The sequence below is a fragment of the Thamnophis elegans genome, chromosome 9 (assembly GCF_009769535.1).
Source record: "Thamnophis elegans isolate rThaEle1 chromosome 9, rThaEle1.pri, whole genome shotgun sequence".
Lineage (NCBI taxonomy): Eukaryota > Metazoa > Chordata > Lepidosauria > Squamata > Colubridae > Thamnophis > Thamnophis elegans.
In genome coordinates, this window is record NC_045549.1 from 49,322,181 (window position 1) to 49,334,639 (window position 12,459).

The 12,459-nt window shown below is 35.3% G+C and overlaps 1 protein-coding gene across 2 annotated transcripts in view; it reads right to left on the reverse strand.

The window, feature by feature from the left end:
* WWC2 (WW and C2 domain containing 2) overlaps positions 1-12,459 on the reverse strand; it is a 153,396-nt gene that overhangs the window by 12,458 nt on the left and 128,479 nt on the right. For both annotated transcript variants that reach the window (XM_032223804.1, XM_032223805.1), the window contains exons 15-18: positions 9,301-9,493; positions 6,486-6,644; positions 3,842-3,987; positions 1,665-1,860 (exon numbers count right to left, since the gene is read on the reverse strand). In XM_032223804.1, coding sequence (XP_032079695.1) covers positions 1,665-1,860; positions 3,842-3,987; positions 6,486-6,644; positions 9,301-9,493 — 694 coding nt within the window. The remainder of the gene's footprint in view (positions 1-1,664; positions 1,861-3,841; positions 3,988-6,485; positions 6,645-9,300; positions 9,494-12,459) is intronic.

The window sequence follows — 12,459 nt, forward strand, 5'->3', positions numbered from 1 at the left end:
ACCAAAACCTGCTCAACAAATTATGTCAATTTATACCATTAGGACACTAATAAGTTAAACTGAAACCCAAAAAACCAAGGCTCAAAATACTTTTTATTTCTTAAGAAATAAAAAGTAGACAGGCATTTAGTCCTCCACGAAAATCTTTCTTTTATCTGGACACATCATATATTTCACTAGACAAAGCACCATATACTAGAAAAAGATATTTTCGGGATTCTTAAAATGAATGCACTCTAAACAAACAAATCCCTTGTCCATTTAAAACTAAAATTAGGCTTTCTTTTAAATGGTGATTATTATGGCACTTTTAGGATTGTCTAATTCAGAAGTGATGAAATTATACTGGCAAAATAGCTATTAACAAGTAAACATAAAAACATAGAAAGCAACAAAACTGTCTCGTTCAACATCACAGTATGGCATCTGTAGACTTCTTGCTGTTGAACTATAGTTTCCAACATTTCTTGTCATTGACATGATGGCTGGGACCTTCTAGACTAACTGATGGCTGATTGACACGATGGCTGGTTTTCATCTAGAGTACCTGACAATGGCTATTGTGGGTTTCATGAAGAATCTTAACTAGCTACACATGGACTGACTGTAGGACTTTTGTATCAATACTTGAACTCTATTTTTGACTACAGTCTTTCGCAAAGAAAAAACTTACTAACCTAATTTCATGTGATCCTCATTTGCGACAGATTCTCTTGCACGACTTACTTAACTGCAATGATTCACTTAACAACTGTTGCAAAAAGGTCGTAAAATCTGGTACTATTCACTTAACTAGTGCCTTGCATAGCAACAGAAATTCTGGTCCCAATTATGATCACAAGTCAAAGACTATCTATAATATGTTTCTTTGATTAAATATCAGTATTTAGGTTTCTAGCATACGGAATGCCTGAACAATGTATATTTGAAGAGAAACCAATTGATTCACACTTTCTGGTGAATTTCAATTTCCATAATTTTCTAAATTTTGTATTGAAGTTTTTTCAGGCTTAAAAAAATTGCAAAATCATATAAAATATGTGTTTTTGAGAAAAAAACATTGCCAAATGTAAATATTTAAATACAGATGTTTATATGGATTATTTTAAAATTTTTCAGTTTAAAGAGGGAGTAGGGCATAACAGATTTACAAATGAACATATGCAAAATTTATAGTTCATGGACTGAAAATGAACTGATTCATCCATCCATCACATATATAACCCCCCCTCCCTTTTCCTAGCACTGTTTTTAAGAGCTTGGCCCTTGTTATTAAAACTGCAAAACAGTTGCAAAAATAAAAATATTAAGTGTGTATGCTAGTATAATTTAAACATTAAATAACTTATTAAATATTTAAAACATCCATTATTAAACATGAATTATCGAACAAATAAGCATTAAATGTTAACTAGCAAGCTAAATATTTTTCTGTGGCTGCTCTAAGGACTTTTTTTCCTTGCTGCTTCTCTTTTTTGTACTATGAAACAAAAACATTTCCAAGTCTGTAAAGTACCAATTCAAAATCACTACATATGTTAAATGCTATACCAAGTTTGTACATTTAACTGAAAACGTTTTGAGAAGTTTGCGATGACAAATATTATGGATGAACTACAAAAGGCATTCTCGGCCATATAGGAAATGTAATTTAAAATACTCACCAGTATTGGGGATACTATTGTTTCTTTGTTGAGATCTACTTCTGTAAGGTTGCTTTCTTTCTCATATTCAGTACCACCTGCCTGTTCCAAATTAAAACTCATTCTCTTGCTATCTGTGCATTTGTCTTCTTCGATCTTTTTGATTTTATTCTCCTCTTCATTCATTTCTCTGGATACTTCTGCCAGAATTCCTACCCTGTGAGAACAAATCTACCCTTAATTTATTAAGGTATTTGGAAAATAAAATACCAGCATATTTGGAACCTAATATTCATACAATTAATGTGACATTATCAACAACTTATTTTGGCCAGAGGTAAACTTCTACTGAAACATTTATATGGTTTCAGTATTCTCTTCTTTAGAAAAAGCAGAAGGATCTGTTATAAATTTACTGTGTTAGAATATCATAAAATTAAATATAAATTTGATAGTCAAGGTTATTTCTGAAGATAGATATAGCACCAGTGATGGGTTTCCACTGGTTCGGACTGGTTCGGCTGAACCAGTAGTAGTTTGGCAGCCTGGGCCACTGGAACTGGCAGCAACCCAGGCCTGCCATCCCCCTGAACTGGTTCCCCAGTCAGCACTGTTGGCGCCGTCATCTTGTTTTTCAGTTCTGTGCATGCGCAGAACAATTTTAATTGCACTGCGCATGTGCGCACAATGCACATCAAGCACATGTGAAGCGCACAGACGAGCAAACCAGCAATAGTGCCAGCCAGAACCCACCCCTGTATAGCACCCTCCACATAGTCACTTATTAGAGCCCATGGATATTGCAAATAGATAAAATAACAACAATATCTTGAGTGGATACAAAGTCAGAGCATCCATTCATCTGTGGAAATATCTCACTCAGATAATTATAGCCCAACAAGTCAATCACCTTTCAAACAACTTTACCGTAAAAGGAAGGTCCAAAAATTGAATCAACTATAATGAAATGTATGCACCTGTCACATACCATTTTTTCTTACTCTTGAATATGTAGCACACAAATGGTAGAAATGCATTGAAATTTTAAGAATGGTATCATGTTGAGATCATGTCAGCTTTTGTTCATTTAAGGATTCATTGAAACATACATTTTGAACAGTGGTGAGTTTCAATTAATTCCACCACCCATTCGCCGAAAATGTGAGCATGCAGCTTTTGCACATGCTTTGGTGAGCAGAGCGGGTGAGGTGCGGAGATTAGCTGGGCCATGTGGCGAAGGCAAGATATATAGGGCAGGGTGAGGCCAGCTGGTGGTGTGATTTGCTGGTTCTCCGAAATGCGCAGAATCATTACTATCGGTTTGGTAGAACCGGTCTTAACTGGCTGAATACCACCTCTTATTTTGACCAAAGTAGCTTAAAGTTTGTATTTTTTAATATATCCTGCATCTGTATTTTTTAACACAGTTAATTCTCCACATGATAAATTTTTTAAAAAGGTAGGATGTTTCTATATAAAAACTTGTTAATCCAAGTAAATTGACACATATTGGATTATATGTTTCATGAAAGATCCACATTCTAAATTGTTGTTAACAAAAGGTTGCTTAAAACAATTGATTCACATTTTCAGAGACAAATGCTACCAATAAGCATTTCTTAAAAGAGAAGAGGCAAGAAAGGTCTACTGCCTTCATGCCTGGCTTAAATTTACCAGAAGTTAAGATGCTATATGAATCTTTGTTCTGGTCAAAAACAGAGGAAGTTCATGATAACAAAAGCAAAATATAGACAGAATTCATCCCCAGTTCATAATTTTTGCATATAGTCTATATTTTGCTAGCTAGATGAATGCTTCTCCTTGCTTTCTGGCTCCTATTTAAGGAGAATGATTATGCATATTCACCAGGCTGTATCTTTTTGAGACATGAACACAGAACCCGAACATCAGATTGGGAACAACAGCATGGCTCCATTCTCCAAGCTGCATGGAAACTAATATTAATTATTTTCCTTGTTGCTTTTGCTATAATATTTGTGTTGTGTTTTTATCACTGAGCAAAATAGCAGAAAAAATATTCTTTCCTAAATTGCCTAAAGAATAATAGATTTTCCTCCTATCTTTCTTACCTACCTACTGCGGAGGACAAGCAATGTTTTCTGTATGTTGCTTTTTTATGCTTCGTATTTTTAAATGCTGTTTGTGAGTAACCAATAAATAAAAAAAGTTCAGCTTACCAGTCTTCCTCAGAACTTTGTGTTTCCTGGGTATCCTGTGCGTCCTCATCTTCCTCCTCCTCTCCTTCCTCTTCTTTCTCTGCCAATTCTTGTTCTACAGCTTGAAGCTCAGCTGATGTTCTTTCCAACAATGCTGAGACCGCATCCTAACAAATACATGGAGAGCAGCTCTACTTATACTAAAATATGTACGAAGTAATGCCAGTAATACACCTGGCCTGTAATGATTGTGTACATGGACTGAGCCCAGAAAAATCACAAAGCTGCTGAAACCTTTCAGATTAAATTTAACAAGCAAACAAGTATCTACAGAGAGTAGGATTACATCATGAAACACTCAAGACTGATTTAAACCTTGAATTGCTGCATGACATCAGAATTCGTTACATATATTGTGAACTTCATACCCTATAACAAAACTTTATATTTAAATATAATAAATAAAATTCTTTTCAAAAATTGGCATAGACAAGGCAATAAAAATACTGACAGGCAGATCACTAAAGACTAAGTTCTAATTCACAAATTGTAAGCAAAAGCAACAAGTTGGTTTCTGGCATTTACAAATCATTAATCCAGATTTTACAATTGATTTTCCAGTTTAAAACTGGGAATTGTCTATATTATGACATTCGTATGACCTAGATTTTGCATGTACGTTCTTTAAAACAATATTTTGTTTTCATTCCCTTTCATAAAGAAAACCAAAAAATATATACACTTATTTGAAGTCTGATGTAAATGTAAGTATTAATGTACATTTAGTTGTTTGGAATAAATGCTCAAGTATAATGAAAATAAAATGGGGGAAATAGAGTAGACCATAAATACTTATGTTACATTCTGTGAAAAAAATAATCAGCTGCTTGCCAGCAGAAAGATAGCATTTAGGAAGAACAGTTATATTTCACTACTCTTCATTTATTGATTCATTTGATTGATTGATATTTCATCTTTCCTCTAGGAACTGACAGTGGCATACATAGCATTCCTTCCTCCAATGTTTCCCCACAATGAAATATAGAACATAGACCTTGGAAGTCTTCTAGACCAACTCCCTGCTTGAGTAGGAGACATTATACCATTTCAGAAAATTTTCAAGTCTTTTCTAAAGCCTCCACAATTTCTGAAGGCTAGTTGTTCCATTGGTTGAGTGTTCTCACCGTTGGGAAATTTCTCCTTAGTTCTATGTTGCTTCTCCTTAGTTTCCATCCATTGTTTCTCATCGTGCTTTTTGGTGCTTTGAAAAATAGTTTGACACCCCACCCCCCCGTCTTTGTAGGTGCTCCTCAATTATTGGAACATTGCTATCATGTCTCCCCTAGTCCTTCTTTTCATTAGATTAAACATACTCAATTCCTGTAGTCATTCTTCATATGCCCCATAATCATTTTTGTTGCTCTTCTCTGCACTTTTTCCAGAATTGGAAAGGTTTGAGAGTAGGATTGCATTTGCTTTTTTGGCTGCTGCACAATACTGTTGGCTCATATTTAAGTGATTGTCCAAGATTTCTCTCACAATTATTGGCACTAAACCAAGTTCCACCTAATCTTTATCTACACAGTTGGTTTTTCTTGCCTAATTGTAGAACCTTACTTTTATCTATGCTGAATTTCTTTTTGTTTTTATAGGGCCCAGTGTTCAAGTCTGTCAATATCTATTTTATCTTGAGCTTGTCTTCTAGCGTGTTGGCTATTACTGCCAGCTTGGTAACATCTCCAAATTTTTAATGTTCTCTTTCTAGTCCCACATCTGGATCGTTTATGAAGATATTTAAGAGTATTGGGTCAAAAACAGAACCTTGGAGTATCCCACTGCTTACTTCCCTCCATGTAGATATAGTTCTGTTGAGGACTACACATTGAGTATGATTTGTCAATCTGTTACAGACCATCTAGTGCTGGTGCTATCTATACTACATTTTTCTAGCTTGTCAAGAAGTAGGTTGTGTTCCACTTTATCAAATGCTTTCCTGAAATCTAAGTATACAAAGTCCACAGTATTTAGTCACTTTGCTGAAGAATGAAATAGAATTTGTTTAGTATGATCTATTTTTTGATGAATTCATATTGACTACTGGTTATACCTTTATTTGCTTGTAGGTGTTCAATGTACAATGAACAATGTATAATGATGTAGATTGGACTAAAGAGAAAAAGTGGTCCAAAATTAGTCAGTGAGTTGCCTGACAATGGACTTGAACCTGAGTCTCTGCAGTCTTCTCAAACCCCTTAACCATTATACACAAATGAGCAAACTATTGACAAAAAAGTTTAATGTGGCAATATGCATTTTACATGAGATTCCCTTGTACTCCAACAAATAATGTTTGAATGTTAGGATAAGCACCCTCTTCCTTACAATGAAGAAGTTGTACATAAGCTTGATTGAATTTGCTTCTGTTTTTTAGCAATACATTCTGACAAGGAACTCTGGCTTATTGCTTTCCTAATAATCAAGATTTGGCAATTCATTTATAACATTCATTGTTTGTTTAGCCATTGCTGCAAGCAGAAAAAGTCAACCGGAAGCCTAATTATACTTCTATTTATGATAATGAAACATATAACAACTGGAGGCTACACATAATAATGTAGCACAACTATTTAACTGGTGCCATTTTTTTTTCTAGCAATCAACTTACCAAGGAACCAGGTGATGGATTGGCTGCCACAAAGACTGAATACTTCTTTGGCTTCACGTTCCTTTTTCCAGCAGTGTGCTTAGAAGATAGCAAATTATACCACAGAGTAGACATCTCATTTGAAAAGGACACATCTCCCAGACTTATCTTGATTCCACCCTACAAAACAATGTATACTTGTTACAGAATTTTAATTTATGTAAAAACAAATATCATTGAAATGCTTTGTTTGTTTCAGCAGTCAAAAATTATTCTCCAAAGCCTTTTTATATTAGAATTATTAAAAACTTCATTGATATATTTATATCTTTTGGATTAAAATACAACATTTAAGATTAATATTACAACTGAAGTCAAGTAACAATGAAAACTAAGTTTTATAAATATTAGGTAAGGAAGACTTTCCACATGATGCACAGTGATCCTTTCTATTATGGTTATAATGCAATGTGTGAGGTAGCCATTCTATAAAAGCTTGATGAATAGGATTCATCTATCTCTCAAGAGGGAAATTGCAGAAACATGTTTTAAAATGAAAAGTGAAGGGGAAAGCATAAAGATAAAGAAAGAGGGAAGATGAATGGGATTTATTTGGAGCAGTTGGCACAAGTGTTAAAGTAATTCTGGTTCATGATAAATCTTGAGGGATTAAGGGCACAAGAGTCCTTGGCTTGTAAGATAAAAGGATGTAAAGCATTAAAGTGCCAAGAGAGTAGTAGGAGTTGCAGGTGAAAACAGAAAAGATTATGCTATTGATATTTATCTGGTGATTTTATATGGTAACATTTTTGTTTTTGTTCTTACTTGTTGCTCAATCGAATTAAAAGGGAAGTTTAAGCGGTATATTTAAAAAAAAAATAAACAGATCATTTGATTAATTATAGATCAGACATACAATACATATCCAAAAAGAAAACAGAGTTATACACTATAAATCTGATCAGTGCAATAGATCGATGCAGGAGAAAGCACTGGCTAGGTTAATGCCTGAGGCAAAATACAGTTGGCCTCAGTTCATCTTATTCATGAGGAAAAAAATGACCTTATATGCAAGAAAAGAAAATCTAAGCTCATATCTAGAGTCTTTAATAGCTTTATTGTATACAAATGCCTTGGGCCCCCCTCAATTTATATTCTGTCAATGTCTGAAATTATTAATCATTACACTTCCATTTTACAATCAACTACATGTGGGAATAATAACTTGAAGAATATTAAAAAAAAAAGTCTGCTTCTAACTATGATAACATTATATACAAGAAATGGAACATTTTTGCTGGATGCACCTTTGCCACTGAAGTCAGATACAAGTTTTGCATGAGTGAGGTCCTAGGTTCAATGCCCTCGCACGGGAAATCCCAAGCATGGGATTATTAAATTTCCTGGCTAATATTTGGGTGAAAGAACACTTCTCAAAAATAGTAAACATAGTCACTGCAAAACACTTTCAAATAAATTAAGCACAGTTATGGATGGATGGAGGTTATAGACATTCAATTGGCCAAATTGTATGTCCTGACTGCTCTTTGAAAAGGTTCACCACAATAAATATTAACCCAGGAAATTGCATCATCATAAAACCCACAGAGAAAATATTTATCTTCTTCCTTTCCTCATTTAAATGAAGCCTGTAACAACCAAAGCATTGCAGTTTTTCTCTGCAGTGGCATCAGAAGTGCTTCCTTCATTATCTTGAGTGGGAAAACTATTCAAGCATTTAGTCTCTCAAGTAAATGGGGCAAGGAAAGTAAATTCAATTATTTCTATTTATTTAAATATTTGTATACCATTTCTCATTTGTATTAATGCCAGAAAGAGTTAATGCTATAAAACAGTGCTAGAACACTAGTTATAAAAAGGATTAAAATATTAATAAAAATGAGGTGGTTGGTGAAAAGCCTCCCTAAAAAGAAGAATGGATTTTTAAAGGAGTAAATGGCTGCATGGGAGTGATGTTCTGCAGAGGATTGCTGAGAAGGTTTACTTATGCTGCGTGCGGTACAGAATGCAGGACCTCACCTCAAAAACATTAAGTACCAGGAATATTACATACATGAGGATGCTAAGATAACATGCTCCCTTTTTAGAACTAATACTAATTTCATCATCTTGAATCTGTTTAGTAGCAGAAAGGCAGATAATACAGATGTTTTGGTATAGGTATGATGTATCTACAGCATTTTAATCAGCAGTTGAGCTGTTAAATATTAGATTAGTTGTAGCTTCTACAGCCGTGATGGCAAACTTATGGCACGCATGCCACAAGTGGTATGCGGAGCCATATTTGGTGAAACTCCAGCTGTTAGCTGTCAGCTCCGGCATGCATACGCACGCCGGCCAGCTGATTTTTCACCCTCCCCAGGCTTCAGGAAAGCCTTCGGAGCCTGGGGAAGGGTTGCGTGAGCATGCACAGGGGGGTCGCGTTCACATGCGCAGGTGGGCAGGGAATTGAGTGGGCACACATAATTTTGGAACACCATAAGAAAAAGATTCCCCATCACTGTTCTAGACCAGCTCCCAGTGCAGCACTAGGAACAGTCCAAAACATAGCATAGGAAATAAAACATGAAGTGCAAGTGGGGAAATCACATTTAACCCCCCCCCCTGCTGAAATATTTACATTAGGTCCTTGCTATTTAAATCTTTAGGCAGTATAGTTCCCATGAAAGTGGCAGTAAGAATTATTTAGGATCAAAGGTGATTATGCCCAGACCTATAAAGATTGTTAATACATCGCTCAAAAGACACTTATACATCCCCAAAAGGGAGAAAGGATCAAAATAAACCAATTATCATGTTAAGTAACGATACTTACTAGACATTCTTCTTGATGACTTTTACTGACAGAGCAGATATCTACCCTCAAAGTTTTTTTCTGCAAGGCTGCCTGGGAAAGAACTGTTCTGAACATCTCACTAAATAAAAGAGGTTCAGTAGCAGGATGGAACTTTGTACGGAATAGACAGCTGATGTCAGTTGAAGGTGGAAGAAGTGCAAGTCTAAAATATCTAAAAGTAGGAAGAAAAATAATAGAAAGATAAATTCACCACAAAGTGTCTTTTCATATTATGTTATGCAATATACTTATTTAGAAATGACATAAACATATTTTTCCCATTTAAGGATAAGAAAATGATGGGAGACATCAGACAGGAAATATTCTTCCTTCCTCCATAGATACACTACGTTTGAGTTTCTATTTATTTAACATTCACAAATGCCAAATGCAAGATGTTGGTCCTGTCACATACAAGTGGCTTCCTACAGAACAAGCAGAATCTGCAAAATGAATATAAAGCAGCTTGATTTAAGGTCATTGACAGGTGAGAGCATTGCTGCTATAGTCAAGAGCAATAGGAGCAACACTTGTGTGAGAGTAGCAACTCTACCATCTTTGTTCCCTAGTCACAATAACAGGTGCATTGCGAATCAGTTTTCAAAATATACTTTCCTCTTTCTTGAAAACAGCAGGAAAGCACATTCCTGGGGGTTTATGGGTAAATCTCCAGAAGTCACAGTGCTTAATGATTCACCACTACAGGGAATTAAAATAAATGTATGACAAATCAACCAATTGGCTTGTAAAGTCTTCTGTCTGTCAGATGCCAGGAACATGTTGTTAGGAAAATGACAGAACAATTTCCAAGACTTATCAAGTCTAACAATGATCCTTTCCTGCCAGTACTGCTTGGGATAAACAATACTGCAAAGAATTGCTACAACAGTATTCTGTGTCACTTGAACATCTCTGCAAGAAGCACAAGCATCCTGTAAATACTGAGGGAAATGAAGGAATTTTATGTTTTCTCCTCTCAGCACTCCTGCAGGGCAGGTATGATAAAACCTCAATAGCACATGAATACACATGTGACAATGGAAAAGCTGAAGATATCTCACATGTCTTATTGTGCTGTGAGCTCTACAGGGACATCAGATCAATGTACATACTCCCTCTATTAGAGTGATTTCTCGGAAGAGCAGATAATTTCTATGCACGCCATCTTCTCCAGGACCCAAATCCAAACACCACTCACAGTAGCCAAATTCTAAATAATTTTAAAGGGCACATATTTTAATGCATACTTTTATTGAAGTAAAGGTAAAGGTTCCCCTCGTGTTATGTGCTAGTCATTCTTGACTCTAGAGGGCAGTGCTCATCTCTGTTTCAAAGCCAAAGAGCCAGCGCTGTCTGAAGATGTGGCCATGGTCATATGGCCAGCATGACTAAATGCCAAAGGCACAAGTGGCGGGTATAACCTTCCCACCAAAGGTGGTTCCTATTTTTCTACTTGCATTTTTACATGCTTTTGAACTGCTACGTTGGCAGAAGCTGGGAGAAGTAATGGGAGTTACGCGACGCTAGGGATTTGAACCGCCAAACTGCCGACCTTTCTGATCGACAAGCTCAGTATCTTAGCCACTGAGCCATTGTGTCTTTTATTAGATTAGATTTATTAGTTTTATGTAAATACATATGTTATTATTGTAATATGACTGTTCAGATATACCATACTTGATTATAGTAATTAAATCCAATTCTCCCAGTCAATCCTGGTTGTAATTGTTGTCTTTTACTTTCTTTTTTATGTTGCTGATCATTGACTAAATAAATAAATAAATAAATAAATAAATAAAATATATGTTTTAATTGGAATTAGAAAGCAAAAATTAAATGCAGAGTTTATAGGATTCTAACAGAATTTCTGAAAAAGTTTACTGAAAACTGAAGATGATCCAGCAGTGTGATATAGCTGTAAAAAACACAAATACAATTTTAGGCTGCATCAATGGAAATGTAATTTCCAAAGCATAAAAAAACCCACTCCCTTTTTACAACCCCGTAATCCCTTAATTTGGGGTAGAGTCAGGATGACTGGCTGGAGCTCTGCATTTACTGGCTGGATGCCCTTTCTGATGCCACACAGTTTGCAGCAGGTATTTTTTCATTGCTCTCTATGAGAGAAAAAAAATGCTGCTCTTTAGGATTGAACTCTCAAATTTCCAAGTGGGAGGTAAGTTCTATCATGAGAGTTGGAATGAATTTGAGAAAAGACAACTGAAAGGATGCAGGACACACAGTAATGAACTGATTATTACATGAAGGCACATTCTGACTAATGTCAGAAAATTTTTTCTAACAAGTAAGAAAAACATCTCTAGTAGTGATTACTCATGGAATTGGTGAACTTCCCTTTTTGAATGTTCTTAGATAGAGATTAGGCAGCTAGCTATCTGTCTGGAGTAATTAAATTTGATTCATATCTATTTTATGAGAGACAAAGTATGGTTTCACTTCTAATTATTGTCCAAATGACAGAGGTATATTGTTCATTATCACATCATGGTATGGCTACTTGTTTTCACATTACAATTTAGCAATATGGGAGAACTTTTCATGTATTGTCGAAAACAGAAGAGGGAATGTAAAAACAAAATCAAACCATGTCAATGAAGATCTGTGGCTTTCCTATCTTTTATCAAGCTCATGCAACATTTTTCAATGTGAAATGAAGTTGGGGAGCAGACCTGTATCATATTGCTGTATAAGTAGCTCTCACAATATATCAATATTTGTAAAGATTAAACCATCTAGGCTGAAATAAGTGCTCCCAGTAAAAGCAGAATTTCATGCTTTGCTCTTCAAATGAGAAAATGAAACTGTGTTTTCTTTGAAATGCAAATACAACTCAGACATTCAGACAATGAATGCTTAAAATGTCTCAAGGTAGCATACAAATCTCAAACCCAATGCAAAAGTTTGTTCACTTTAAGAACACTCCTTCTGGAGAAGTACTGTTGCTCACTTTCTGCTCATTTTCAAATGGATTTTATTTAAAGAGTATTTCTTGGAGTCTTTTAAAAGCCAAAAAGTCAAAATGCTCCTGACTTAATGATTATACAAGCTGAAAAAGCTGGTGTGTTTTACCCATTCCACTCTGTTTTAATTTAGCTAGATTAAAAGCACACCTTCCTA